General features: G+C 38.5%; 1 protein-coding gene across 28 annotated transcripts in view; it reads right to left on the minus strand.

The window, feature by feature from the left end:
- The window catches only part of cacna1aa (calcium channel, voltage-dependent, P/Q type, alpha 1A subunit, a), a 110,657-nt gene that overhangs the window by 33,515 nt on the left and 57,413 nt on the right, over positions 1–19,729 (minus strand). For 17 of the 28 annotated variants that reach the window (XM_038269154.1, XM_038269128.1, XM_038269147.1 and 14 more), the window contains 15 exons: positions 18,498–18,666; positions 17,691–18,319; positions 17,241–17,590; positions 17,013–17,145; positions 16,149–16,278; positions 15,746–15,805; positions 15,527–15,633; positions 12,285–12,296; positions 7,848–7,947; positions 7,528–7,688; positions 6,761–6,901; positions 6,478–6,679; positions 6,233–6,397; positions 4,434–4,544; positions 1,964–2,047 (listed from right to left, as the gene is read on the minus strand). In XM_038269154.1, coding sequence (XP_038125082.1) covers positions 1,964–2,047; positions 4,434–4,544; positions 6,233–6,397; positions 6,478–6,679; positions 6,761–6,901; positions 7,528–7,688; positions 7,848–7,947; positions 12,285–12,296; positions 15,527–15,633; positions 15,746–15,805; positions 16,149–16,278; positions 17,013–17,145; positions 17,241–17,590; positions 17,691–18,319; positions 18,498–18,666 — 2,554 coding nt within the window. The remainder of the gene's footprint in view (positions 1–1,963; positions 2,048–4,433; positions 4,545–6,232; positions 6,398–6,477; positions 6,680–6,760; positions 6,902–7,527; positions 7,689–7,847; positions 7,948–12,284; positions 12,297–15,526; positions 15,634–15,745; positions 15,806–16,148; positions 16,279–17,012; positions 17,146–17,240; positions 17,591–17,690; positions 18,320–18,497; positions 18,667–19,729) is intronic. The other 11 variants (XM_038269142.1, XM_038269140.1, XM_038269141.1 and 8 more) reach the window with 3 other exon arrangements.

The following is a 19,729-nucleotide window of genomic DNA, read 5'->3' on the forward strand; positions in this document are numbered from 1 at the left end:
ACAGAGGTTTCATAGTGCATTTTGATTGGGCGAAATCACAGGAACAAGTCGAGGGGGAGAGAAGGGGGACAGGGCAAAATTGATTACAGAAGGTCGTTGTAAAGTTTGTAGATGATTTAAAGAAAGCATGTGAAAAGATAAAAAAAAATTACAAGACAAAAATGAATGGTCATAACATCAGGTCATAAGTCAGCACAATAGTTTGTGTCAGTGAATAGATTTTTCACATTATGAAACTGAATACAACAACCATATAAAACAAACAAAAAAAAATTGATCATATGAATTTGACCCACTACCACTAATCATATTCCAGGTATTGGGTACTTTTGGTTCCAAGGTATAGAATCCTTAAGTTAGAAAGTCTTGTGGTTTTAAAACCATTTTAGTTTTTGCTAAATTGTGGTTTAATCATCATTCCAAAATAAACAAAGTAAAACAAGTCAGTGCACAGAACCCATCTAAGAAATCAGTCAAAAAGCTGAATAACTTGTTATGCTCATTGTCTTAAAATACTTTGTGTGTTTACTTTACAAATATATCTATAGATGAAAAAAATACCTACAGTACATATTATGAAATTTCCTTCTTAAATGAGACAATTTGATATCTGAAACCTTTAAAATTGCCTACTGGCTCTTTGCTCTTTAAGATGGAAACATTCCACATTTTAAACAAATTATTTCTATTAAATACATATTAAACACCAACATTTTTAAATTAATAAAAAAACAGTTTCATACATATGCAAAACAGTATTTGCTGACTGCAAATAGGGATTTCAAAGGCATTCACATATTTCTTTGTAAATTTGTATTGAAGATGAGTATCAGAATCTAAATTTAGAATAAGCAAAATAAAGTAGTTTTTATTTTAAAACAAATTTAGTAATTATACATTTATTTACATTTAGACTCGTAGCCCATGCCTACTATCTGTTAAAATCAAAGTGCCTTGGATTAGATTTATACTCCCATTGATAAAACATTTTAATTATCATAAAAAGTTCTGCTTGGAAGCATGCAGCACTGTTCTAATTCAGTCAACAAGTCTGGTTCTGACAGCTGCCAAGAGAACAGCTACTGCCTTTCTGCAATGTATTAAACGTAAAGTTTGGTTGGCTTTCTGATATGCTTCATCCAGGGAAAGGAATGTGTACTACTTAAGCATACTCAGAACAAGGTATTTGAAGAAGTAATTGGCATAGTTTGGCATGAAGAACTTGACTGATCTGCTGAGACTTCTGACTTCAACTTCATAGAAAACCTTTTATATTAATTAGAGTGGAGATTATGAGCCAGTTTCTACTAAATACACGAGATGGTCAAACCCTTTAAATACACTCGTGAAAAATGTGTCTTCTCATATTGTTTTTTTTTAGCAGTCATCACAATTAACCCAAACCATAAAAACAGAAATGCTCTTATGTGTGTAAAATAACTTGTATAAATAGCTTCTATAATATAGTGTATATAAAAAAAAGCATTTTGTCAAATGATGATTCAGAAATTTCTTATATCTGAATCATCACTACAGCATGAGATTATTGCTAGAATCCCCTGACATGGCGAGTATTTAACTACTGAAAAAAGCAAATAACATGACTGGCTACTTGGACAAGCTGTTAAGTGGGTCTATGTTGAGCATCAGCCTGCTCCCTGCTGTGCAGACAGTGGCTCAGAGTTAGCTGGCCGGTTCACTATCTCACCAACTGGGACAATTATATAAGACTTTCAAGAGATCGCCACGCATGACGGAGCAATGCCAGACTCTGGGTAATATCTAACTCATGCTCTCCCCTTATTCTCTTGGCTTCTATATGTTTTTGACAGCCACTGATTCAAAACTTGCCATAATACACCTAACTTAAACTGCACTTTCAGAAGATTTTTTTCCAATTAAAAATGTGGGCTTTCATAGGAAAACACTTTTGTGCATAAATGGCAAAAAAACTGCTACTTACCCCAAGCTCTGTAACCAGGATGTCAGTAATGCTGCCCAGAACTGTCACACAGTCAAAAATATTCCAGGCATCTTTGAAATAGTTCTGAGCAGATCAAAGAAGAGGGGAAGAAAGGGGAAGAGAAAGATATGGGAGGGAAGTAAAGCAGAAAATAAATTAGAATAGAGAAAGAATGTGATGCAATAAGACCACATAGGTGGAATACAATAAAAGAAATTAGAAAATGGATATGGTACGATTAAATGGAAGGTTAAACAATTAGAATTGGGAAGTGGAAAAAAAGACATGTCAGACTCTGACAGGAACAGAAGGAAATTAGATAAGACAAATGGAGCATCACTGATGGTCTATTGGATAGATGCCAGTAGACAGGTTTAGGACAAAATGTGCTGCATCGGACAACAAAAGCAGCCATCAAATGTCACACATTGCAAGTTTTGTAGACTCACTTAAGTTGCTAAGTTTGAAGGCTCTTGCTTACAAAGCTTAGCATGCAATTCAATATCCACACATGAAATATACAGTAGGTATGAAACCCAGATCTGTATTTGTTTTTTTATCTGTGTGATTAATGTTTACGGGACACATTAATACTCTGAACACCCCTTCTTCTTATTTAGCTATCGCCTATCGGCAAAGGTAGTTAAAAATGGGAGCTATCAAAATAAACCAACTTGATACACACCTACAAACACACACATCTGGTCAGGGACAGTGTTATCTGTGTTTAAAATGCCCATCCTGTCTATATGTTCATCCCTCTCGCTGAGATTCAAATCCTCTTCTGCTGTCTACTCACACCCTCACTGTACTCTTTGCTTCTATTTTTGCCACCGATATGTCATTCACTTGCTTTTCTGCTAATTACTGCAGTGCTGTTCCCACACTGTCCTCTGTCTCCTCCGGCCATTCAGTCAAAAAATATGCTCTTTTCCTGCCTTTTTTCCTCACAACACAAGTTACCATTTGATCCCTGTTAGATTTATCAGCCTTTACTGCTTACAGAAAGTTAAATGAAATTTCAGTTTAGTTGGTCTTATTAGAAAAAAGGAGAAAAGAAACAAAACAAATAATAGGAGTTTTAACTTCAGATACCTTTTCTAAGAATTAGTTTGGGATCACCATTCATTAACACAGTTTTTTTTTTTTTTTTTTTTTTACAGTGGAAGGGGATAAAGAGATAGTAGCAGAACTACTTTACATGGGTCACACTTTTTTCACTGAAAAGAGAACTTTGTCCCCTTTTTATTGTGCTTGTCTACACTATTCGCCTGCTTGATTATTGCTGGAGGTCTAAAAGTCTGTTCAGACCGAATGCGTTGTCTGCAGTGATTTTCGCAAGGCCTGCATGGAGTTCAAAGCTCTGCAATGCATATGCTCAGTGTTTACACCCCAGACCACATCATCAAAGCTCCAGCTGCGTGAAGCTGACACCCCACCCATGCTTAAAAACTCAGCAAATAGACTGAAGCTGAGTTCGAATTCAGTGGCTGCGTCCTCCGTTGGCCAGATTTGTCTGCCAATTACATCATAGCGAAGCACCGAGGTCTGTTAAGATTCGAAGACTCCTCCTTATGCACAAATGCAGCCTTCCTTTTACGCGTTTTGAAGGACGGGTCCAGTGTATCCTACATGGCCTCTGGTATCCCGTGATTCACTGCGAGTCAAAGCAAGCCGGCTTTTCCGTGCTCAGAGGAAAAAATTACTTGGCGCTAAACAGTGTGGAATATTGTAAGTGCAGTTTAATATAATACAAGTATCTGAATAGTTTTGTCAATTTTTTAATGGTTATTGAGTCAGATATGTGGCAGATAATGTTTAGTTATTGAAAGGTTTTATCTGTCCTCATGTAAATGGGTTTGGTTGACATTAAAGAACAGATTCCAATATTGTGTGGGGACTGTAAATCTGATATTAGTGTCAATGGTACTGATTCTGAAGTTCCTCAGAAATGTAATTAACATACAGAACAACAGTGAGAACTTCGGCATCTAAAGTATGCCTGCTTTTTGTGTCAACTGTTGCTAGGCGATAGAGCATATGGGTACTGAAAGCCAGAGAAGGATGGACCTGTTTGAACCCATAGCCAAACTCTTACGGTCTCCTTATTTTCACGGACCTTGAAGGACCCAGTCCAGGTAGACGGGGGACACAGCCATTAAGATCAAACACACCCTGAGCTTTGCAGACTGCGACATGCAGAGTTTTTGGTGTAAATGTCACAATCTTTAACATGGCAGATATTCAGATATTTCAGGATTAAAATGTTTCAGCCTGTTTTTTTTTTTGTAATACTTGTTTGGGTTCAAACCGATTAAATGCTATTCATAAAAAAAACTTTGCACATATTTGCATTCCATGATAGCATTGATAACTATTTTCTTTTATTTCGCATGAATTCGAAAAAAACAAAAACATATTTTTCTTGCTACTTTTAAAAAAACATGGACACAAATACCTATGCACTCACCAGAGCTCCAAAGGCAATGATCTTGAGTACACACTCCAAGGAGAAGAGGGACGTAAAAACAATGTTGAGGTTGGCCAAAACGTCATCATAGGTTTCAGAAGCTCCATCGTACTAAAGAAAATAAGACAACTTACTCCCTTAGAAATACAGTTAACCTCAGTAATTCTGAAACTTTAAATAAAAAGCACTATTTTAATAATACCAAATTTTCCAAGTACTACTTTCTGGATATATGTCAAACACTGCATGTAGGGCTTTGGCTTTGTTGTATTAAGTCATGAAAAATAAATGTAAAACATTGTTATCTACTGGCTTGCTTAAAGTCACTTTATTTACTCAGAATACTTTTATTAGTTTAAAGAACTGACATCTTTTCTTTTGTTGCTAAAGTGCTTGGAAGTACACATATACCCATAGATTAATTTGATCAGTTTGTATTGTATGCTCTTATATAGTGGACTTTTAGAGGCCTCAAGCACATTGTCTGTGGTCGTTTCTATTCGCATCTGCCCCTCCTTCGTACATATACCCATATGCATCTACAATTCATATCGGGTTTCAAGTCATGAGAGGTTTTCACTGAGCCATTTAAATACCATGGATTAAGACCATGGGTCCTCTTACTAGCAGGTAATGTTGTTATGCAGTCTTGATGTGTGCAGGTGCTTCTGATAGTGCCACTTGGATGGTATGAACATCGCAGTTCCACATAAGTTGGTCAGCTGGCAGGAAAGCATGAAGGTGTTTAAACTCTTCTCCAGGGATTGCCATAGCTCTGACCATGGACCCAGAAACCAATGACCAAACCACCAGCAGGACTCAACGATGCACAGTCCAAAGCCATCAGTTGGCTGAGAAACCAACCATGGACCAAGGGGAGGGGATGTGCTGCCTCTTTCTGCACTTTTTCCCCAGACTCTGCTTGTATCCTTGTTTGTCAAAAGGAATAACAAACAGAAAAATATTGCTTTCAGCAAGAGATACAGGACTTGGACCCACCAGCATTTCCATATTTACTCAGTCCGCTCAATCTTAGCATTCATGTGCAGTTCAAGAGTCCTTGAACTGCACAGCAATCCACAGCAAAAATGAACCATGATCTTTATGACAATCTGGATTTGGTTTCTTGAAGCAGCATCAACTGCCTAACAAATAAGAGAGAGTTCTGGTAATCTCACCCCACATTGATGAATTTTTTCTTTTCAATCAATCCTACACAGGTCAGCTTATTCTCTGCTCTGTGACACCTTTTTCGACACAATCTTTTACCTTCCCTTCGCCTCTATTAATGTGCTTGGACACTGAGCTCTGTGAACAGCCAGCCTCTTTAGCGATGACCTTTTGTGTCTTGCCCTCCTTGTGCAAGGTGTCGATGGTCGTCTTTTGGACAACTGTCAAGTCAGCAGTCTTCCCCATGATTGTGTAGCCTATAGAACTAGACTGAAAGACCATTTAAAGGCTTTTGCAGGTGGTTTGAGTTAATTAGCTGATTAGAGTGTGGCACCAGGGGCCATCACTTTTGAACCTTTTCACAATATTCTAATTTTCTGATATGATGAATTTGAGATTTTCATTTGTTGTCATTTGTAATCATCAAAATTAAACAAAATAAACATCTGAAATATATGAGTTTGTATGTAATGTATGAATATAATATACAAGTTTCACTTTTTAAATGGAATTACTGAAATCAATCTACTTTTTCATGATATTCTAATTTTATGACCAGCACCTGTATAAGTAACAAGAAAGGAAGCCCAAATTCTGTAGCTATGTTAAAGTGTTTCATTATGACTTACCTTCATCATTAGCACCACGGTGTTGAGCGCAATCATAGCCATTATTGTGTATTCAAATGGCGGCGAAACGACAAACTCCCACATTTTGTACTGAAAGCTCAACTTATTCTGAGGCATGTGGCGAGTCAGAGGCCTGGCGTTGATAGCAAAATCTATACACGCTCTCTGTTCAAAACAAAAAAGAACATTTGATACTGGTCTCAGCTAAATTCTTTGAACTACAATTCTCACTTTATAATCATTACCTCGTTCTTTTCTAGACTATATTCTTCCATCATTTTATCTCCTTGTTCTTGGAAGGTGATGATAATGAGAGCAACGAAAATGTTGACGAAGAAGAAGGGGAAGACCACGAAGTACACCACGTAAAAGATGGACATCTCCATCCTATATCCGGGGCTCGGGCCCTGGTTCTCATAGGTCGCATCCACTGAATGTTTCAGCACTCTGTGGGGTAAAGGATTGGTTATCACATTGAGGAATGGGTAAAAATATTCCACCTTACTTCACATATGTATGGTAGCTTACTGCGGCCACCCCTCTCCAGTGGAAACTGTGAAGAGGGTGAGGAGGGCCCAAGCCACATTGTCATAGTGGAAATCGTATTTCTTCCATTCCCGCTTCTGCGCCCTCACTTCGTTATCACGTTCATACACCAGATATTCGCCTCTGAAACACACATGTCACATCATCGGTTTGGCCAAAAGTACATGAATTAGGTCTTTCACATATACATCTTTAAATATCCCTGCCGATCTAGAAGACAACATGGGACGGCCCTGCTGTGAGGCTAGTGGCCGGTAATGTTTGTCTATGCAGGTCCTTGATTGTGGGAGGTGCTTCTGATTATGTGGCCACTTGGATGGTATTTACGGAGTGCCGTTCCATCTATCAGGAGGTGTGTCACCTTGGTACCAGGTTTCATCAAAGTGCATCAAGGTGTTTCAGAAGCTCTGTGGCTCCAGGGATTGCCATAGCTCCAGAGAGGACCAGAGAGGACCAGGGTTGATCCAGGGAACCATCCAAGGACAGGACCCAACCGAGTCACAGGTCCAATCAGGTCCAGATCAGTTGGCAGAAACCAAGCCCATTGAAGACCAGGCGGAGGGAGCATGTGCTGGAAGCACATCTTGTGCTGCCACTTATTATCCCCTAAAAATGTTTCTGCTTGTCATGTCCTTACTGTTTTTGCTGCAAGGTTTTTTAAGCCGTACCATAACAAACCAGAAAAAGAAAAATATTGGCTTTACAAGCAAGCAGTATAAGGCTGTCCCCCAGCATTTCCACATATTTACCTGCAGTCGCGCTCAAACTCTTTAGATTCATCAGTGCAGTAAAAGAAACGTCCCTTGAAGAGCTGCACAGCCACCACAGCAAAAATGAACATGAAGAGTAGGTAGACAATCAGGATATTCAGGACATTCTTTAGAGAGTTCACCACGCAGTCAAACACAGCCTGAACAAAGATAACAGGAGAAGAGTTACTGGTCAATCTCTAAAAAAAACCCCAACACAATGACATGAATTTTTCTCTTTCTCTAAAGTCAAATAAAACAGAACAGCCTTAGTTTTGGTCTTGAGGAACCCTTCTTCCTATGAAGCAATGTGAACTTACCTTTAGCTTGGGAAGCCGTTTAATGGTCTTTAGAGGACGCAAGACTCGCAAAACCCTCAAAGATTTGATGGTGCTGATATCTTTTCCTTTGCTGCTTCCCCTACACATAAACAGGTCGACAAACACACACATAAATACAAAAGTTTGAGGTGGATAGAGCAGTATATAGATTTCTGGATACCAAAATGGCAGTGTGCAGCCATTTTTTGATTATCATTGATTCGAGTTGACTCAAATTGAGTAACTGCGTCAGGGTTAATAACATAGCAACACATGCAGCATTGCTATATAATTACACTCCATCCTTAGTTCTAATGTCTCTTTGGTACTGTAGCTACATGCTAGAATTTGTGTTTTTAAAGCTATATTACCGTATTTTCACGACTATAAGGCGCACTTAAACGTCTTTTTTTCCCCTCAAAATGTGCGGTGCGCCCTATGGTGCGGTGCGCCCTATGTGTGTTGTAACTGCGACTTTTGAGACCACCTCATTGAGGAGATGATGAAAGAGTGGCTGAATGTAAGGAGACCAGGTGTTTTTTTTTCCACTCATCACCATCGCTGTTAATATGTAACTCCATGCGTGCCCATCTCACAGCTGATGTGAAAAACATGGGGAAACAAATTAACGCTGTGCTCGCTGTTCAAGCGCTCGACATTGGTGTGAACCGGACCCAGCAGGTGCAGCAGAAGCAGCGAGTTTACATGCAAAGTCAATGGTTGACGCGCGTATAGGCGCAGCAAAAGGTCCCGCAGCAGCAGGTGCAGCGCGTCGGGAAGCGTTTAAGCATCTGACGCACCGCCAACGCGCTGCTGCCGCTCGAGATGGAAAAATTGAAGTTTTGCTGCTGGACGCGCCGCATCAACCAATCAGAGAAGCTGATCTGGGAGCTGACAGCGAGACGGACACAGCGCTCTGGTGACATATGATATTAATTGAAAAGGGCTGGATGGACGAGGAGATGATGAAAGCGTAGCAGAGGCAGGTGTATGTGAGGAGAACAGGTGTTTTTTTCCACGCATCACCATCGCTGCGTGCCCATCTCACAGCTGATGAGAAAAACATGGTGAATCAAATGAACGCTGTGCTCGCCGTTATCCCGGGGGGTCTGACAAAGGAACTTCAACCGCTCGACATCGGTGTGAAGCGGCCGTTCAAAGTAAGGCTGCGAGCGGCGTGGGAGCGATGGATGATAGACGGAGACCACAGTTTCAGGATAAGTGGAAGGCAGCGCCGGGCAAGTTACGCCACCGTTTGCGGATGGATTGTAGATGCTTGGACTAATGTGTCTGCTGGCACTGTTGTTCAAGCTTTTGCAAAAGCCGGCATTATTTCTGAGGAGCTGCGCTGCACGGAAAGTGACTCTGACAGCGAAGAAGGGGAAACTGGCATGTCTGATTTAGCGCAGCTGTTTAATTCAGAAACAGAGGATGATGACTTTGATGGGTTTGATTAATACTTTGTAATAAATACATGAATAAAGCACAATCATACTCAGTTTTGCTCCCGCTCTATTTTTCTACCTGAAAACTTAATTCAACAGCAGCCTCTGGGCGGGTCTCCTCCTCTTCACTGCGGCGGCTGGCAGGTGTTTTTTCATCTAAATAATCCAAATCTTGCAGCTATATTTGCTGTGATCAGTGGGAATAAAGTAGTTTTAATATATTTTTAAGTGAGAAAGTCCACCTGAAAACTTAATAATTGCAGTCAGTTCATCCAGATTATCTATTTCTGTCGGAGGCGCTCAGACCCCCACATACCAGCGGTGCACCGACAGTAGAAATCCCTTCAACAGCAGCCTCACCGCGGCTGCTGACAGGTGTTTTTCATCTAAATAATTTAAACTGCAGGCACCAGGATACCGGTAATAAAAGCGAACATATTCCGTCGGCAGGTTTCAGGATTTTAAGTTAATTTAGGAGTGATCACAGCGCTGTGTCATCTGCGATGTGTCTGTCTCACGGCCAGCTGCCAGGTTTGATTAATACTTTGTAATAAATACACGAATAAAGCACAGTCATACTCAGTTTTGGGCCCGCTGTATTTTTAAATACGCAGTAGAGGTATTTAAAGGTAGTAGAGGACATGTACCTGTATATAAAAAACGCGGCCTATAGTCCGGTGCGCCTTATGTGTGTGTTAAATACAGAAATGGGACACATAACTGAGAGTGCGCCTTTTAGTACGGTGCGCCTTATGGTCGTGAAAATACGGTACATGCTGATTGCTAACTTACTACTGCTCTATTACTCTACTTACTAAACATTGCAATGTATTTCAATGCTTTACACATGTGGCTAAAGCCTTGGCTTCTACATGCTCAGCCAATGGTGAAATCTATTCATGCTGCATTGAAACCTTGCTTCAATGCTGAAAATTCTCAGTTTTTCAGCAGCAGCCAGAGTGATGGAGAAGGGTATAGTTTGTAGGAATATTCTAGGAGAGTTTCAGTGTAGAGTCAGCTAAACATATGGTGACACCTTTGGAAGTGTCACCATAGCTTATTAACTATGAAAAAGATGATTATAAAATTTGAGTATAAAATCTCTCTAAAGTTATTGCCATTTCTGGTGTGCATTTTACTTGATCTTCTATCAAGTCAACATAATCTCAAATGGGAATAGTGAAAAAAAAAACCTTGAGTACAATTGTTAAATTAGGATTAATATTTTTCATGATAAATGAAATTACAAAACCACAAGTCACAAACTTTTTGTTATTCTTCCTGTTCTGCTTTCTAAAAGCCTGTTGGGTCCCAAGAACAGACCTCAGTCTTCTTTTACAAATCGGTAGATGGAGCTTTGACCACCTACTTCCATTAACATTATCCCAAAGATTAAGCTTTTTTGTTTTTTTATGGTTTTTCTTATGCTAAACTGCTTTTGACACAGGCCTTTGATCACTATAAAGACCCAGTAACTGACAGTTCACAATATTTTTTTTTATTTAAAATGGTCTGTCACAAGTCTATGCTGCTGTCATATTAAAAAAGTTGCCTTAGCAACAGAAACATGCAGACAGTATTATCCCACTAAAGGATGCATATTATGTGGGGAACAAATAAGCCATTTTTAGCATTCAGTTTCTCAGAAAGATATTTCTAAAACTTTTGGAACACAAAATTTCCAACTTTACTTTAGTTTTTCTGTACTGTGCTACCTCCATTGGCCTCCTCTTAAATCTGCAATTTTGCATTATAAGTTGTTTTCTTTCACTCTAAATTATTAAAAAATATTTCATCAAGTTAATCTAAAATCAGTTGCACCTATTTTTATTCTACACAAATCTTAGCATACTCTTAACTGTGGTAGTGGATCTTGTAAAATAAATTACTCAACGTTATTTCTTTACCCTGTTAAAAATGCCCACTGAAAAAGGTTATGTTTAATTTTTTGACTGTAAGAGATTATCCTCCTGTAATAAAATATATTTTTTAAGGTTTTTAACAAATCTTGCCAGTATGTTCCCACAACTATCCAGAACGCTGGTCACAATTGACATAAATCAACATAAAATTAATTTCTCAATATACATACTTTCAACAGCTTATCTGTGTTGTGACAGTGTACAAACAATCTTGTCTCAAAGGACTCTTAGTCGAGACAATGATAACGAGTATTTCTTCATGAGATTCCAAATCAAACTTTAGTCTAAGAAAACAAATCTAAAAATAAATCTAAAATATAATATTTTAGGCTTAGTTACACAATATTTAAGAAATAAAGATTAGCCAGCATGAAATATAGTATGTCAGATATGTTAGTTGACACACTGGCAATTACTCAAGGAGTTACAGATTTTAAAGTAAAAATAGATATAAAATAGGAAACTTTCCAGTTGTTCCAAAGCTCTTTTCACTGATATTTTCCCCTAAATTTATCACGCTTAAATTTTTACAATTTGGGTGAAAAGACAAAGTTTAAAGGTTTCCACAGAGCTGGCAGATGTTTATAAAGCTGTGAGATTCTTCCAGCTGTTGTACCAGATGGCAGTCTGCTGGTGGTGATTTACAAATTTCTAATTTAGTGTGCCACACCTATCAAGTGGTTTAAGCATTTGTTTGAAGAACTCCTATTCTTCATAATATGATTCATTTTTTTAAAACATTCTTACCTTTAAAAAAAATCCACAATGATCATAACAGACATTTTCTGCTGCTGTATGTCTGTCATATTTTCATTGGGGCTATTTTATATCAAACCTTCCATGAGATCATAATGTTGCTTTACAGCACAGTGATCGATCTGACACAGAATGCGGGTTAAAATGAGGTTTACATGTGTTTAAAGCAGAGTTGTTTCATGGTGACAGGTAAAAACATCAGCAGGGATGAGGGATGGATGAATAGAGAAAATTGAGCGTGTTTAGAAGAACAGATGCTGAGAGTGCAGAGGGAGATGAAGAGGAGAAAGACTGAGCAAGGCAGAAAACATTACCCGCTGCCGCTGCTGGTGATCCGAAGGAAGAGATGAGTGAGAAGTGAAAGACAGTAAGAATAAGGATAAGAGATGACAAAAGACAAAGGAGAAGGACACGGGATGGGACACAGAAAAAGGAGGTAATACATCCATACAAGTGACAGAGTAAGAAAAAAATAAAAGGACAAAAGGATTTCTCTTTGTTAGATAAAGCTCATATAATGTACTCCCTCTACCAAAGCAAAACATGCACATAATATAAACATTTGACTAGTTGCAATATTTTCAAAAACAATATTTAAATACGTAAATTAGAACTTCCAGGGTCCTTACTGAAATCCAGTGGTAATGGGTGAATGACTATATTGTAACTAATAACCAAACAAAATTTTAACTGCTAATAAAAAAAATAATAAAAATAAGACTTAATACTTACGTATTAGTAAATAAAATAAAAAGTGACTATTTTGGTATTTGTTTAAGCACTTTTTCCAGTCTGAATAAAAAATCCAGGTCTGAATGTAGAAATAACTGGAATGGCTAAAATTGCGACAAACAACACAGCAGCTCTCAGACCTGACTGATTGGATTAAAGAAGTGATAAACATCTCCAACAAGACTACTGATTCTTTCTGGAGTGCTGCTTGATTTCCTGCAATCAAATTAAGGTGCTATCTTGATGGGTATGAGTCTGATCTGACTGGTTCCCATCTACACAATGTCCATTAGTTATAAACCAATATTGTGGTTTAGACTAATTAATTAACTAATGAACTTTTGAATCAAAAACATTTATGACTGCTTATACATTAATTCAAACATTTGTATGGAAAACAACTTTTGTGAATGCTACAAATTCAGACACAAAAACCTAATTGACAAGTTATGCTTTTCATAAACCTTAATGTAAACACAAATCGATTACACTTATACATAGGCCAGGACAGGGGATTGGTTAAAAGATAAAATGTAAAGATGATCTAGAGAAAAAAGACCCAGGACAAAAGTTGGCATTATTCAAAGAGCACCACCACTAAAGCCCCTGTGTTGTTCATAGTTTTATGCTTATGTAGTAACAGCTCTGAACAGCTCTGTGATTATGAGACATCCAAATGCATGGCACTTGACAACAAATGTTTTTAGGCTAAAAAAATATCTAATATTTGATTTTTTACAAGTGAATAAAAAAACAAGTTAATATCAGGGTGTTAATCTGGGTAATAAAAGGGTAAAAGTATCAATAACAGCAGAATTAAAAAGAAACATAAAAAGAATTAGCCACATAAATTAATGTCATAAGTCAAATAAATTTACTTGAACTACTGATAGTAATGGTTAACTGTTGATACAATTGAAATTTGTTTTATTGATAATACCGAATAAAAATAAATGCTTAATGTCTTCAAAACGCAAAAAAATATGCTGTAATATGTTCTAAACATATTTTTTTGTGTTATCTTCTACTTTGATATATATATATATATATATTAGGAATGGGACGATTTATGAAAACCGTCAGAAACGTTCGGTTCGACTGTCTCGGTTCGGTTCGCGTGTGTTTCGTTTGGTTCATGCGCTGCTCCTTTTTTTCATAGAGGAAGCGATTACACTCCAGAGCAGAAGGTGGCGGTACTGCGACCAAAGCCAACCGCCAGTAGTAAACAAGAAGAAGAAGCGAAGCAGCTTAGCTGGGTTTAGCAGGAGAAAAAATCAGTTGTTGTGGAGAATTGTGTCGGACTGGCGAGTGGGAAAGAACAGGACTTGGAAGACGCGCCAGCAGCACTTTATAGGTCTGCTGTATGGGAGCGCTTTGCATTTAGAGTGACCTACGATGACAGCGGAAAGAAAGTTGTGGATAAAAGTGCAACAGTGTGCAAGCATTGTGCAACACGTTTTGTTTATGCTAACAGCAACATGTCATGCTAACCCCGAAATCCCTCATACTCCGTCAGCAAGCATGTAACCTGACAACAGCCAGATGCATGAGCGAGACATGCATCTGGCTTTTGTCAGGTTAGAGAGCATGCGCCAGATGATTAAATTCAAAGCAGCAAAACATACGGAAATGATCCAGGGTTTCCGCGGATCATTTAAAATAATTACAATCCATTATTTTTGGGGGGATTTTTTCATTAATTTCATAATTTTTTATGGAATTTCGGTGTAACAATCAACATGTATCGAATCGAATTGAAAACCGTGACCAGAAAACGTGAACCGAACCGTGGATTTTGTGAATCGTTCCACCCCTAATATATATATATATATATATATATATATATATATATATGGCATTACAACATCAAGAGGACCAGCTACTACATTTCTGTTTCAATTATGTGTAACTGTAAGCAATAATTAGGAAGCTGGTGTAAAAACCAATGCCTCAAGATTTAGCAATAATTAATTCAAATACTGCCTAAAGTGTCATGATGTTACACTTAAATATATGTTTTATTCAAAATGTGATTTACCATCTATCAACAAGTGGAATCTAAAAACAATGTCAGTGGGTTCCTATAGTAGCTCACCAGCTATCACAAGGAAAGGTTTACCGCTATGCAACCATGTGGCCATAGAAAAACACACATGCATATCTTATGTTTGTAATTCTTTGTTTATACCCAGAGTTACACTCTAACTTTAACTCTAAGCTAATTCACTTATGAACCTTTTCCCAGCCATGCAGATTAGGTAAAGTTAAAATACCTGCTTTGTGGAGGAGAAGGGCATGGAAGCCAAGTTCAACATGACGTGGCCTGGCTTTGCATTGGGCCCGCTTTAAATCTAGACCGCCCTAGGCTCTAAAGGGTTACAGGTGCAAAGGGTGGTCCTCCCCTCTCACAGGGTAAAGATCAGGTTGGTTAGGGGGGATGCGGGGGCTCTATTTTCTACAAAATGTTTGATGTAAAGCAGGTGAAGGAGGGCTTTGAAGGAAATGTTGCTTTGAAATAAAATGATTACAGAAATATAAGATGGACAGGATAGAGAACATGTAGAAAATAGGACTAGCAACTCCAAAAAAATAACAATGTCAAAATGGGGTTAGGGTACAAAAAAATTTATGATAAGTAACATGACACATGGAACAGAAAAAATAAACAAAAGAGTATACTAGCAAGGACTGGAAAGGGGAAAAGACACTCACAGCTAAAGAGTATGAGAGGTTGTACTCCAGGGTACAACACAATTTAAGGAATTAGGCATGATGAGGTGCAGGAGCAAGGAAAGGAGAGGAGAGGGAGAGGAGGGAGACTTACGTGAAGGCAAAGGCCACCAGAGCACCACTAACCACTATAAAGTCAAGGATGTTCCACAAGTCCCGGAAATAAGAGCCCTGGTGCAAGACCAATCCCAGGTCCACCATCTAGAACAGGGACAGAATCCATGAGCATAATGCTTGTGACACTCAAAGTTTGGAGTGGGTTTGCATTTGAAACCTTCTACAACATTTAAAAATGCATTTAATACTTTTTTACCTTTATCAACATCTCAAATGTGAAAACTCCAGTAAAAACATAGTCAAAGTAGCGAAGTACCTGAAGAAAGAAAAAATACATATATCTAAGGAAGGAGAATAATGGTGTTAAGGAGAAGAGTTCTTTGCATTTTAAAATTCTTCCAGAAAAAATGTAATCAAGGACTTTTTATAACTCAAATAAATTTCTTATATGGTTATATTATGAAACAGATAATCTGATTCATATACTGTAAATTTAATTGCTTCTATGTTTCAGATGTTTAATTACTGGATCAGTGATATATAAGAAAGCAATAAGGGAGGCAACTGAGAGAAAGACAATGACAATATGGACAATGAAAAAGTGGAATAAATGATATCCTACATATAACTGTTAAAACAATGTACTTTGACTTTCTTACATTGTTTCGAGGTGATTCGGGCCAGACAGGATCTTCAGCTGCCAAGGCGATACTGCTCATAGCAATGACCAACAGGATGCACATCTCAAAGTAGCGAAGGGTACAAATGTAGTGGCACGCCCGCCGAAAGCTAGAAGCAGCGGAAAACATTATCATTTCTTCTCAAGTAGTGGTTATAGCACAAACGTTAGCACAGAATATGAGAAAAATGAAAATGTCAGGATGGAGGTAAGACAAGTTAATCACAATCCCTTATGGTAACAGAACTGGTTTTCATGAACTCAAGGATTACCTGTTGCCAGATATTGGTAGAATTCTGCTCATTGTATTAACTAGTGAAGGTAAACAATTGGGTTCCTTTTGGTAGATTATACTTTTTTGTATTTGTCTGATTAGAGCTTATATTTAAGGCATCATAATTTCCATATTGTGGTCATTTTGCAATATAATATAACTTAATAGTTCTTTTCTATGAATCTTTTTTTCTTCAATGTTCATTGGTTTAATATTACATTATTACTTGAAATGTCTTTATGTGGAAGAAAACACTAGTGAAAGACTTGTGTTTTTGTCAGGAAAAAAGCAATCAAGCATGCACAAAATGATACACTTGAGCTTTATGGCTTATGAAACAGTATTTCCAGAAGGTGAAAAAGTAAAAAAAAAATAAAAAAAAACGTGTATTTAGGTAAAATGTATGTGTGTATTGTAACTTTTTTTTAGTAAAATTGCCACTTTAATAGAAATCTTATTTAATTAAGTTCTGTGATGAAAGACTAATGAATAAATCAAATTCGGATGGATTTAATTCATGTATCATTTTTATCATTATTTCTGTGTGCTGTTTTGTTTCATAAGTCTTACGGGTTGGTAGTGGACAAGATGAACATGGAGCTGTATGGAGGCATTGGCCTGGGTCCTCCTTCACCTCCCTTATCATCATCATCGTCCTTATCTTCCTTTGCCGGCAGAGGCTCAGTGTTTGCATTTTTATTGACTTAATCATACACCAAGAAAAAAAAGTTGAGGTTTAGATGAGAATTTGTTTTGGAGTTTTACCTGAAAGCAAACAGTTATTTTCATTTACCCTACCTTGCAGAATTGCATTAATAGATGGAAAAATTGGCATGTCCACTGCTGTGTAGTCTGGATGAGGCAGCCTGATCACACTGTGTGCCCGGTGATGGCCGATGTTTCCATAGCTGTCCAACGTGACCAAACTACCATGAGTGCCGCTGTTAGTAAGATGGAGGGCAGATCCAAAGCCAGGGGCCACTGTGTAATTGGCAACTGGATTAGAATGACCTTGGCCGTGTGGGAAAGGGCCAGAAACTAATTTAGTATTCATTAGATTGTCCATATCCTCACTGTACTGGCTATTCTGTCTGGAGAGGCTCTTTTGGATGGGACGAGTGGTTGAGAGATTTGGGACACTGCAATCCCTATAGAAAGCAATTAAATAGTTAAAAGGGATGTAGGTCATTGAGAATATCACCAAAGGTGAGAAGTATATAAGCCTACAGGGCACAAGGGTATCCTTACCTCCTTCTGTGCTGGCACATCCTTCTTCCCTCTCCCTCTGGTTGATTGCCATGACGACTTCTTCTTGGCCTCTTCTCACCGCCTTCACTAGATCCTTCATTTTCTCCTGCTTCCCCACCGCCATTCATCCCCTTACTCTTATGCCTCCCTGATTTTCCAGCACCTCCACCACCCTCTCCTCCTTCTTCTGCATTTTTTCGATGTGACCTGGTCCTTCTGTGCTCCGACTGTCCTCCCCCTCGACTGCCACTCCGATTGTGGTGATGCCGTCTTGGTGGTCTCTCCTCTGAGCCTGGACCTGGAATAACTGTAGCATCCAACCGGACATGGGACTTGTGATGATGCTCACCTTTGCGACTCCGCCTACTTTCAGTGGACTCCCCTCGATACAAAAGGGCCCTTGATTGGCCAGAGCTACCTCCACCTCCCACTCCTACTTGACCTTGTTGGTCTTGCACCTGCGTCTGTTTGTGAAGGTCATCAGAAGAATGGTGCTGGGCAACACAGAGATCCAAATCATTGGCAGTGGTCTTGTTGGTGTTGTTGTTTCGGTTTTCACGGGGATCAACAACTAATGGTCGATCCAGATGAGTTTTCATATCAGGCCGAATTTGACGTGAATGGTTGACCTACAAGAACATAAGAGGGCATAGGAAGGGCAAAATATAAAGGAATCAACAAAAGGCATAAATTTAAGTTCTATAGACATTTTAACTAGATTTGAAGTGAAAATTGTATAATAACGCCAGCCAGCTTGTGTACACTGATAGCACAAGGCTAAGGGCTAGTTTATGCCTGATGCTTTACATTGTTTTGTTCTTCCCTCCCTGTCCTTGCCTTCCAGCGGTCATCAGGGTCCAGCTCATTATAGAGGGCCTCGCAACTGGATGCAATGGTCTGCTTCCTCAGCTCTTTGGTTCGCTGTTCCCACACTGATTTATTGATACCCTTATTGTGGTTCTTCTGTTGTTCTTTACTAGAGATAAGGAAAAGAGGAGACAAGAACATTGCTAGCATTAAGATCTATTTTTAGGCTTTATTTTGCAAAAATTTACTCTCAAATGAAGGTGATGCGTGAAAATTAACACCAAAAATGTAGGTACATAAAGTAGCAAGGGCATAAAGACACAGTGGGGCCCACAGACATTTAGGGGTCATTACATTCGGTGTATAAAACTGGGCATGTCTCAATAAAACATAGCTACTGCTGACCACACAGGCTGCCAACACGAGAGCCAGTTTGGCCTTACCTAGTGAACCATGTGTGGAAAAAAATCTGTCTTAAATCTTTGTCAATAATTAACAAAACCTGTACTTATGCAATTTGTTCTGAAATTAATGCTATTTTGGAAGTGCACTTTTGTGTAGTTGTCAGTGGCCAGCATTCCCGTTGATACAGAAAACCTTCAGAATAGCCAAAGTTTGGAGAAAGAAAAAGAAGGTAATTTCAACTAGAGAGTTTAGCTAGCATCTAGACATAGCAGACCCAAGACCAAAGTAAGTGCAATTGTCATCTCATGAGAGCTTACTTAAAGTCTCTTGATAATTCATCATATTTTCATATGTATTATTGCTGTTCCACAGTGGAACAGAAATAAGGCCTGGGTTAAAAATAATAAGGACTTCCTGGATGGTGAACATTCTCCCAGTGCATGGGCGGTCTCTCTAAGGCCACTCTGGCTTTCTTCAACAGTCCAAAAGCATTATTGGTAGAGTAATAGGTCTCTCTAAATTGTCCATTGGAGTGAAATTGTGTGACAGGTTGTTTGTTCTGTATGTTTATCTTGTAATGGACGGGTGTCTTGTCTAGAATGAATCCATCTGTTGATCAAAGATCTTCTAATGTAGGAACCAGCTGCCGTGTCTACTATGAGTTATTTAAGAAACCAGAAATACTCTTTGGTCTTGGCTGCTCAAACTAGGAATAATTTAAACTATGGTTCATCCCTCCATTTGTTGAAAGAAAAGACTGACTTCTAGTGACAACGGCACAGAACATCAACTAAGCTGAGTAAATCAATCCTCGAAAATACTTTTAG

This window comes from Cyprinodon tularosa, unplaced genomic scaffold (genome assembly GCF_016077235.1).
Source record: "Cyprinodon tularosa strain WSP-4 unplaced genomic scaffold, ASM1607723v1 ctg721, whole genome shotgun sequence".
In the NCBI taxonomy this organism is placed as follows: domain Eukaryota; kingdom Metazoa; phylum Chordata; class Actinopteri; order Cyprinodontiformes; family Cyprinodontidae; genus Cyprinodon; species Cyprinodon tularosa.